Source organism: Gavialis gangeticus, unplaced genomic scaffold (assembly GCF_001723915.1).
Source record: "Gavialis gangeticus isolate Ggan-Ray unplaced genomic scaffold, GavGan_comp1, whole genome shotgun sequence".
Taxonomy (NCBI): Eukaryota; Metazoa; Chordata; order Crocodylia; family Gavialidae; genus Gavialis; species Gavialis gangeticus.
Window position 1 is genome coordinate 9,698,497 of NW_017729013.1, and position 10,667 is coordinate 9,709,163.

General features: G+C 52.3%; 1 protein-coding gene across 2 annotated transcripts in view; it reads right to left on the reverse strand.

Moving 5' to 3' along the window:
- Window positions 1–10,667, reverse strand: part of SRRM3 (serine/arginine repetitive matrix 3) — a 95,530-nt gene that overhangs the window by 28,537 nt on the left and 56,326 nt on the right. For both annotated transcript variants that reach the window (XM_019511492.1, XM_019511493.1), the window contains exons 4-7: window positions 7,517–7,597; window positions 4,343–4,372; window positions 2,853–2,921; window positions 1,374–1,409 (exon numbers count right to left, since the gene is read on the reverse strand). In XM_019511492.1, the coding sequence (XP_019367037.1) occupies window positions 1,374–1,409; window positions 2,853–2,921; window positions 4,343–4,372; window positions 7,517–7,597 (216 nt within the window). The remainder of the gene's footprint in view (window positions 1–1,373; window positions 1,410–2,852; window positions 2,922–4,342; window positions 4,373–7,516; window positions 7,598–10,667) is intronic.

Consider the following 10,667-nt stretch of genomic DNA (forward strand, 5'->3'; position numbering starts at 1 on the left):
TTTGTTCTTGCTGAATCCAATCACAGATCTGACAAGGTCCCCTGTATCATGGGGGAGTTCTGAGTTGGAACTGGATTCAAACCTCCTAGCAAACCTTTGAGGTTGGGGTTCAAATGCCCCTTCCCCAACTCCAACTGCAAAACAACTTCCTCCACAGCAAAGTAACTTTGTGCCGGGCCCTCTGAACCACCTGGTGACCTCAGGCCCATATCTGAGGGGTCTCACCATCACTTGCAGCCTGTACAGTAAGGTGAGAAGCCTTTCTGAAAGCCATTCTAGCTTCATCACAAGGTTAGATGTGAGAATGACAGGCATTCATTGCTGGTGTTATGCAGAGGACCTGACTGATGGCCTACACAAGCCTTAAAATCTGTTATCTAAACCAGCAGTGGCCCCTTAATCTTTCTCATGGCTCAGTCCCATGATATGAGTTGTCCCTCATCCTATGGCCCCCTGCTTTATGCACCGTACCATTCTCCGCAGCTCTGGTCTTTTTTTCCTCCTACGCTACAAGGACAGTTCCTCCACCAGAGGGCACCACAGTAACAACATACAGGCTAAGCAAAAGCATTCAAGGAACTACACTTTAAAAAGCTCCCAATCTGCTGTAGGAATGAAAATTGTTCATCTTTAAAGTACAGGGACAGGGGGTTGTAAGGACTTAGAACAGGGCCTGCCCTGCAGAGCTCAGGGGAGGGGCTACATTGAAGAGGCCAACATGGGCAGAGCTTACAGGCAACTCAGGATTGGGCCCACCTCTATTCACACCAGGTCGGGACTCTGAGCAAATACAAGGGTTGGCTTTTCCCCGCCCTCTACCACCCAGTCTGGGGCAGAGGGGATATCTTCCTTTCCCTTGATGGACCTGAGTGGTGTGCTTGGGGCCCCCTGGAACAAAGCCTGGGCGTGGCATGTTGGGACTTGAAGGCAGGTGATAGGCTTCAGCAGGCCAACCCAGGAGACATGGCACCAAGCTGATGGCTCTTTGAGGTCCTGGTGGAACAGGGTTCAGTGAGGGAAGGAGCTGGGAGCTGGTATGAAGATGGAATGGAGGGAGTGGGGCTAGGGCATCCTGCTGGATTTCCTTTGTCCCTCACTACAAGCCAGTGTTACCTGCTGCAAATGATTCTGCCTCTCCCTGCATGGCCCTGATACCTTCAAACAGCTGAAGGGCAGGGGGCTCCACTTGGCTCCTCTCATCAGTGACCCCAGACACCTCCCTGAATGTCAGGCAGGAGAAAGCAGGCTCCAGTACCAGAGAGGAGGGAGGAAGGCACATAAGCAAGAGGTGACTGGGGCAAGGCGGGTGGTGAGTGGGGGTCTAAGGGGCAGGAGCAGTGAGGAAGTGCGGCTCTTGCCTCATTAACTCTCACCTGTGTCTTCTCTTCTTCCGGGATCCAGACTCAGACCTGTGAGAGGAACAAGAGGGAAACAGGAGACTGGCTGAGATGAGCAACAAGGGATTCAACCTTGCAGCTTACTACTAACTGCGAGGGCTCCTAAGGAAGAACGTCTTCATCCCAGAAGTAGAGGGAAGAAGGCCAGTATTTCAGTGGTGCATCCATCCACCCATCGATCTATCAATTTAGCTAGCTCTTCTTGGGCTGAAAGGTGGAGCCTGAAGGTGTTGAGGACAGCCACTTCTCCTCAGCCATTGGAGCCTGAGCCATATGAGTCACTGTACACAGCAGGTGTTCATCATCCAGAGCTCCCAGGGGGCTTTCCTCAGGGATTCAGGGCCCATTTCTCCCTGGCCCCAGTCTTGGGATCTTCTGTTTGCTGAGTCTGGCACATGGGCAAACTCAGAGACAAACTAGGAGGCAGGGAGAATCCCAGTATACACTGTAACCCATTTCCTGACCTCGGTGCTCTGCTCTCCTCTTGAGGAGCTGGTGTTTGGCTACAGAAGTGGGCAAATGGAGCTGATCCTTTTACCCCTGGCAGTAGAGGCTCATACTGTACATCTCCCATGGGTGCCAGGTTCAATGCCTGCTCCTAACTGCCCACCGTGGGGTGCTGCATCCTCACTTCTGTGTGTATCACAGCTCCCTCCATCTCGCCTCCACCACAGGAGGTGTTATTCCCAGGAATGTGCTGCCTGTCCTGAGTTGCCCCTGACCTTCCCATTTCCCCATTTCCAAGGCCTAGGGCAGGTGGGGGTGGCTCCCAGCACCTCCGTCTGCTGCAGCATCTTTCTTAGATCCATCTCAATCACTCTGTGAACTATGGGCTGTTCAATGCTATTCATTTATCAAACCTGGCTGACACCCAACCCAGGCTGGGGCAGACACAGGATGACTTCATTATTGGGGAAGGGGGTGGGGGGGAGGTCAGGGGCAAGTGCTGAGCTGGGATCTGTGCTGTGGCAGAGACAGTGGGCAGCCTGGGCAGATGCTTTGTAAGCAGCCGGCTGGTTGCCATGCATTATTCACAGCCATTGGTATCTGCAGTGCATCACTGACTTCAAACAGGCTGGCTGCTGCTGGATTCATGCTGGGCTCCAGCCAGCCCTGCTGTGAAGCCATGGCATGGGGGAGGGGAGAAGATTGGGCCCATGCTCTTGCTCCCTGTCACCTCCCACCACTCTCCCTGCCAAAGCCAGTGACAGTATAACCTTTTCTGCTTCCACCTGGTCTTGGGCTCTGCCTACTTGCATTAGCTGAGTGGGTGCATCAGGGCCCTTAACTCCCACTCCCACTCCCACTCCAGCCTAAGAGAACAAAGAAGAATGGGGCTGCAGCCTGGGACCAGCCAATGAGGGGAGACTGTGAAGTCCAAGAGGGTGGACAGGGATGACGGGATCTGTGGGATGGATGAGATGCGGGTCAGAACAGTGCTGGCCTCAGCTTTACCTGTCTCGTCTGTGCTTCTTCCCAGCCTTCTTCTTTTTCTCCTTCCGGACTGGTGAGGAGCTGTCCCCACTGCAAAGCAAACACAGGGGTGGTGAGTGGGGATGGTCAAGGTTTGGGCAGGCAGAGGCTGAGGGGCAAACACCCCAACACCTAGTACCCAGTGGGTCCCTGAACCCCCTCCTTTGAACCCAGCATGGAGCTCTAGAAGACAGAGCACCCTGGCCTGACATATCTAATCAGCTTGAGATTTCTCCAAGTGGCCTAAGGGATTAGGACACCTTGCTGATATAGAAACCTTTTTCTTGTGGGCTAATAATTTGTTAAAATGTTGACTAAGAAAATCACTGAAAAAAAATTTTTTTCAACCCGTTTTAACCAGTTCTAAATCATGCTTCCTGTTCTGTCTCAGTGCTGTCTTGTGGGGGCAGTGGGATCTCATGGGAATTAGGCCAGAGGGAGGGGGCTATAGGCCCAGTTATCCTGATTTGTATTCTAAGCCATAAATTACCTCAGACTCTCCATCGTAGGCCAGCCTCAGTATGCCTGGTGAGGACACGAAGGGGTTTGAGCTACAATCTGCAGTCTAACTGGTCCTATCTCTAATCTTAAATGAGATCCATATTTTCCAAAGCCCTGGAAGCAGGATCTCCCAGAGTGCTCAGCCCTGGCCCAGCTCTGGTCCCATTGAAGTCAATGGTAGAGCTGCCTTTTGCAGATGCAGGAGTTTGCAAGTGGGACACTGGGACCCAGATGGGATAAATCAGCAGTGCTTTGCTGACTTCCATGGAACTGGATGGATGGAGCCAGCTGGGGGAATGGCTCCCAACCCAGCATGTTGCTTGTTAAAGGAAACTTTTGCTTGCAGGGTCTGCCATGCTGTTGGAGTGAGCTGGCTGCACAGGAGGATCTCACCTGAGCTCACTTAGAGCACAGGCAACAGCAAAGAGTCACAAGCTTCAGCATGGGCAGGTCACAAGACAGCCTGGGAAGCTGGGCACCCCTATGCATGGCTGAGACCTGTGAAGTCTGCTCTGCCATCTCTCCCTGCCTCACTGCCAGGAGCTGGATGGGCTAGAGCTGGCTCAGCATTTCCTGTCCTTGCCATCTCTACTTGCGGTATGGACATTGCTTTAGACCTCCTGGAGCAGGCTGCACGTACCCAGCTGCCTCTGCTCCGAGGCAGAGCCAGGCAGAGAGGCAGCAGCCCCAGCAGCAACTTGATGTCAGCTATAGAACTAGGCAATATCTACCCAATTTCTGGGCTAACTGGGCATGTTCTGACCACAGTGGCAATTGGATACATGCAAGGCAGAAGCTGCGGAAAGAGCTCTGGGTTTGGCCCACTGCTCAGAGCCCTGGGAACATGGAGGTACCTGGAGCCAAGGAAACTCATCCAAAGATGCCTGATGCTGACTCCTCCCCACCTCCCCCCCCAGCCCACCCCTCTGGCAACCCACTGGGGCAGCGCAGGGTCCTGCTGTAGCACTCACCTGCGCTCGGAGCCAGGTTTCCTCTTTTTGCTGCCATTGCACCCCGGGGACAGCAGAGAAACAGAGAACCCATGTTAGTGAGAGTGTCTGTCTGCTGGGCAACCAGCCTACAGCCTACATGGGGTGAGCATGGGGACCAGGGCAGAATTGGGGCTCAGGAGGGATCTCTGTGTTGGGCTCAGCCCTTGTATAGGGTCTAAGGACCAAATCCTGCCAGCATCTGCACACTGGGGGGAGGGGAGGGCCGAGCCGGATGTCGGCATGCGCCCTCCCAACACGGTGACTGTGTGATCGTGCATCTCTTAATGACATAATGACATGTGAGGATTATCACATGCACTTACACTAATTGCCTCATTAAGACATGGCATTGCTGAGCAGGGAAACATGACGGGGCTGGTTGGATCCCGTACACCATGAAGAGAAAAAATAAATGAAATTTGCAAACATACCCAAGTGCCCATCAGAGAAGCTGGGGGGAAGTGGGGGGCAGTTGTGGGGGAAGGGAGAGTGCACTCAAGGTACAAGAGCCTTCAATATGCTGGGCATTTCAGGCAATGCATAGCTTCCAACCCCCCTTCCCCCCCCACGCTGGGTCTCTTGCTCTTAGTCTGCATTTGAGCCTCAGTAGCTACATCTACTTGTGCATTAATGCGCCTTTTCTAATGCTCATTAAATTTAGTATCTTCAATGTGAGGTACTTAATTAATGTGCATTAATGTGCACTTAATGTGCTAATACACAGTAGCACATTTGCATGCCTTTTCAATTACACTTAATGCACAGTAGACAACTTTATTGTGCATTAGCCTAATGCCATGGGTTTTTATGTGATGCTGTAATGCTCAGTAAAATAGTCTACTGAGCATTAAAGTGCATGTGTAGATGCGCCCAGTGTGTGTGTGTGTGTAGGCCGGGAAAAGGATGTGTGTCCTTATGCTGTGTGTCTGTCTGTCTGCCTTGATGTGTGTCAGCTATGTGCACGTGTCTGCTGCTGTGTATGTTTCTGTCTCCTTCATTTTTATGTTTGTGCACGTGTATGTCTACCTCTGTTCTTTGTGTGTCTGTGTGTAATGTCTGTGCCTCTCTATCTGTTTGTGTCTCCAGATGTCTGTGCACAACTCTCCTTGTGTGTGTCTGTCTGTGTCTTTCCATTGTAACCCTCACTGTGTGCCTCTGTGTGGTGTGGCCCTCTGTGCATGTCTCACTATCTGCTGATCTGTGCATGAGTAGGATGGAGATGCAGATCTCAGGATAGGAGATCAATCTGTCTGTCTGTCTGTGGATGTCTGGCTCCAGGCTCCCAGCCTGGGCAGCAGCATCCTGACCCCTGCATGAACAGTGATGCAGCACCCAAGCTGCACCTGGTAGAACAGCTATGTTTTGGCACACTCTGCCACCTGGTGGCAACTGGCTGGCATGGCTTGCCTGAGGTTTAAGGCCATTCTCCTACTCTGGGGTCACACTGGTGACAGGGGGATGGATGGGGAGTCAGACTTAATGGCAAGGCAAATGTGCAATCCCTGCTAACAGCCCTGCAAGTGGAACAATTCACTCCCTCTCACCCCACATCTCCAAAAACTTGTAATGAGTTTTGGACAAGCATGGATTCTGGCACTTGACCTATTCAGTGAGTCAACTTAGCTCTTAAAGTGGGGGTGGCCTACCGATTTCTAGGGCTCATTCACCACATCAGAGCTTGAAGAAGGGGAAATGCTATGCCTACCTCCCTCAGCACCTATCCATCTGCCTGCCTATCTGCATTGCCAAGATGCTGATACCCTCTGTGTCTCCCCTGAAGAAGCTGTATGGACACAGGGATCCTGGCTGGGCACTGCTGGGGCCCATCATCTGCCTGCCCTGGCAGCATTGTCCTGTGTGCTTTTTAGAGTAGTGCCCACAGTAGGTGTCTCCCAGGAGCTCCGCCAGCCAGGGATACCAGGTCTGTTTCCCACTGCAGTGGGGAGGTATAAAGAGCATGGTGCTTGCAGGGCGTTGGCTGCGGATAACACTGCCAGCTTGGCAGAGCTGGGGGAACTGAGTCTGGCTCCTGACAGGGAAGAGGGATGATGAAGTATGTGGAGCAGCTTGAATCACCACAGGGAGGAAGCCATCCCTGCTCCACAGGGCCCACTCAAGGCATCTCTTCCCAGCTCAACACCATCCCCTGCTGCGTGCAGACCCCAGCGCCCTGCAAGATGCAGAACTCATGCCATGCCTAGGCACCAGCTCCTTAGTGCTGCCTGCTCAGCTCTGCACAGTCATCAGTGGGCTCATGCAGTGGGAACAAGCTGTGCAGAGAGAGGAATGGGACATTCTGCAGACAGCGGGCAGGGGGTGGGGGGGCAGCAGTGTCACTGTGGTGCCAGCAGCTCAGACCAGTCCTTTTCGCAAGCCCCACACCTCAGCTAGCTGGGTGCCTCTGTGGAAGCAGACGTAGCACAGCACAGTGCTGCTGGGCCCAGGACCTTGCCTCTCCACCTGGGACTGAAGCAGCTGGTGGGTTTTCAGACTGGGAGCAGCATGGAGGTAGAACTGCCCCAGTAGGTCCATGGGCACCAGCATGGGCTGCTCACTTACAGCATGCACCCTCACGCAGTTGGGGCCAGGCCAGGGCATGGCCCTGCTCTCCAGCCTGGGCTGTTTCTTTTGAGCTTTCCCATCCAGGGCATTCTGCCCATTTTCTACCCAGTTGCCCCATGCTGGATGCTGAAGCAGGCCCTTCCTGCAGGTACCAGGTCCAGCACTGCCATGCTACAGCCCCCCTGCACCTGAGCCACCCAGCAGTTTGTAAATGGTAAAGTGAGGGTCTGTGACTCCTGTTGTGCTCCACCTTTCCTCTGCCAGAGGCCCTTCCCCCTATTGGCTTTAGGTCACCTGCACCCCTGCAGCTGAGCATGGGGGAGCTCCAGACAGCTTCAGGGGATGACGTGAGAGACTAGGAGATGGATACAGCAAGGACAGGCCTGTGCTGAAGCTCTGATTAGCTCCTGCAAGGCGGGGGTGACCCCAGGTGAGAGGGATGAGCAAGAGTGGCAAGACTTCATTGTAAACCAGTCTCCTGAGGGGACTGCTACCCCCTCCTTGCAGAGCAGGCCACCTGAGGCACAGGACTTGCCTTGCCCAGCTCCCCCTGCCCAGCAGGGAGGGACAGGGGGTGTCCAGGCCACTCACCGGCTCCGGCGATGTCCTGATTTCTTTTTCTTTTTCTTCTTGGGTGGGGGAGAGGTGGAGCTGCTCGACCTCCTCTTCAGCCTGCAACAGGGAGAGATGAGAGGAGGGTAAGGTGAAAAAAATGCAGTCGCAGATGCCCCTGCCCAGGCCTCATGCTGGCTGTATTCTCCAGCACCACTCTGGGGAGTGCCTATGTGGAGAGAGGCAGGCCCCTGGCTTTGGAAGCAGAAGTGTTTGGGACTGGGGGCATGTGTGCACATGCTGGGGTGGGGGTGAACCGAGCTGTGTTTAGCACTCTGCAGGCCTGGAGCCATGTGTGAGGGGCTGGGGCATGGCTGTGACAAGACCTGGATACAGGGGCCTCACCAGTTATGCCTCAGCATGACTAGGACCCACAGAGCTGGGCCATGCAGTGGGCAAGCAGTGATGGCAGCAGGCTGGCCTATAGGCTCTCTGTGGGACACAAGTGCAATGAGACACATAGTAAACCTTCAACCTGTAGGTGAATGGACCTGCCATACTGAGGGGCAGATCCAGTGGGGCTGGATGCCTGCAGGGTGAATGAGTCAACCTTCCTCATCTCTGAGAGCAAATTGTTTTTAACAGCAGCAGCATTTGCCAGCACTGCGAGAGCAGGCCCCAGGGCTTAGCACAGGCCAGCAGAACAGCAAACACCTACTCCAGGCTGGCCAGGCTGCTCCAAGCATGGGTAAGCGACCTTGTGGGAGAAGGATGAAGCAAAGAGCAGCCAGGCTCGTGTTCAGGTGGTTGCCATGTGTCTGCCACAGGGATATACTGGACACATCTATGTGTTTGTTAATGCACTTTTGCTAATGTGCATTAAATTTACTGACTGTGTTGTGAGGTACTAGAAAAAGGCACATTAGCCTATTTTAATGCACTTTAGCAAAAGGGCACTTTTTGTGGCACTTAAAACTCATTAAAATAGGCTAATGTGCATTAAAGTGCACATGTAAATGCACCCAACTGAGAAGCAGTCTACAACAAACAGGCATCTGCAGCGATGTAACACTGCCTGGTTCATTCATTGGCCCCAGTGGTGAGCTTGGCCCACCGTGTTCTTAATGCCTTGTAGTAATTAATGGGACTGCACAAATCCTGCCAGAAAACCAAGATTTTTTTCCACTGGAAAGTTGGAATGGGAATCTGTGTGGGAAATAGTTTAATCCAATATTGCTGGGTTTTCCCACAGAAGCTGATTCAAGCTGGACATTTTCATTTCCATTAACATTATTTTAGTTTAAACAAAGTGATGTTTTAATTAGAAATGACCGGAAACTGTTTTAGTTTTCAGAAACTAAAAATCTCAAATGCCACTGCAGGCCAGAACAAACCAAAAGTGTCTGTTTTGATATTTCCTCTGAGAACAAATTGATTTTTATTTAATAAGAACTGGCGTTTTCCTGAAAAAGAGCCCCCAAATCATTATTTTGATGACACTGCCTTTTTCAGCAGGAAAACATTCTACATGGGAAATGTTGGCTAACTTCACACCATGCTACCCAGAATCCTCCATAGGAAGTCAGTTGTGTGTGTGCCTAGAGAGTGGCTCACAAAGCATGGCACAGAGGCAATATGCTGGCAAAGTATGCTGCATCACTCTCTTTGGTCACTAGAGGATAACAGCCTACTGCTGCTGCCAGCTAGCTGAGTAGTGCTTGTAGCTCCAGCAGGACAAGCCCATGCTGCTCGCTGCAGATGTTGAGCAGTGAACCTCAAGGTTGTGGGGCTCTATATGTGAGATAAATAGCTCCTGCCAGTGTACAATTCCTGGCACCACAGACCTGCACTGCTTCCCCCATCTGGACGATGATGGATGCTCACATTAGCTGCCAGGGCTGCAGAGGCAAAGGCACCAAGGTTGTTTTAAGGAGCAATCTGTTCCAGGCCCCTGGCGGGAACTGATGGGCTGCAATCGAAGCTCGCACAAGGTCCAGCCTGGCTCCCATTCTCACCTCATATTCGAAGGGGAGAAGCTTAAGGACACCTGTCAGCCACTGTTCTTCCTCACTAAGTAAATACCTTCCAGCACCACGAAGCCCACCTGTCTGTAGAAAATGCAACCCATCCGGGGCCCTTGTGCTGCCAGTTCCCTGTGTTGGGATGAGGATCCTGCTCCAGATGAGATGAGGCAGGTGGGGCTTAGCTGTGGCAGCCTTGGGCATGCACTGCTCCTTTAAGAAGGGCTGCAGGGAACAAGGCTCAGAGCTGAGCATTGGAGCTGTGGAGAGCAGCCTGGTTGCTGCTGTGTCCCTGGACTTTCCTCGCACTGACCAGTGAAACAGCTTGTTCATCTCCTGCACTGAGGCAGGGCTGATCCAAAGCTCTCTGAAGCCAACAGGAAGGCTCTGACTTCAAAGCTTCAGATCAGGTCCTCAGTGCTTGAAAGATGTCTCAAGGGCTGGACAGATGAAATACTGACCCCAGCATTGTCACCATATCAGGGGTGTAGAAGTAGTGCACAGACAGTTGAAACCAGGGTAATTCTACTCAATCTACTGGAGAATTACCCCTGGAAGAACTGGGGGAGTGAGTTACACTGACATAGATACTATGTCCACATTCATCCTGGGGTAGCCTTTGTGAAAAGTCTAGAGCAGTGGTTCTCAGCCTTTTTAGACTCCAGGCACCCTTGGAAAACACAACCCTTATATTTTCATTCATTTTTTACTATGGAATAATAAAAGAGCAATTCTTCTGTCACAAATAACTCAGAAAGCAGGGCCAAACGTTTGTGATACTATGGTTTCCTATTGGAAATCTCCAGGTTTATCTGGTGAAACATGCTTCCACACCTAACAGTGCTAATGCTGTGGGGCACCCCCAGCACCTCTGAAAGGATCGCAAGGCAGCCTGGTCCGCCCTGGCACTCTGGTTGAAAATCACTGCCTTTGAGTGCTCCCTCACCACCTAGTGGTAAGGTGCAGTAAGAGCCACCTCCTATGTGAGCTCCCCCAGGACAGCTACTTGTCTGCTTGCTCTGGAGCGTGGCATAATTTATATAGATGTATAAAGACAATGACACTGGCATATGTGTTCTTTTGCCTACAGTCTAGTGGTCAGCTTGCTGTGACTGTCTGGGTTTGCGGCTTTGTACCAAAAGGCTCAGATTTGCAGTGCATTGGTAGTG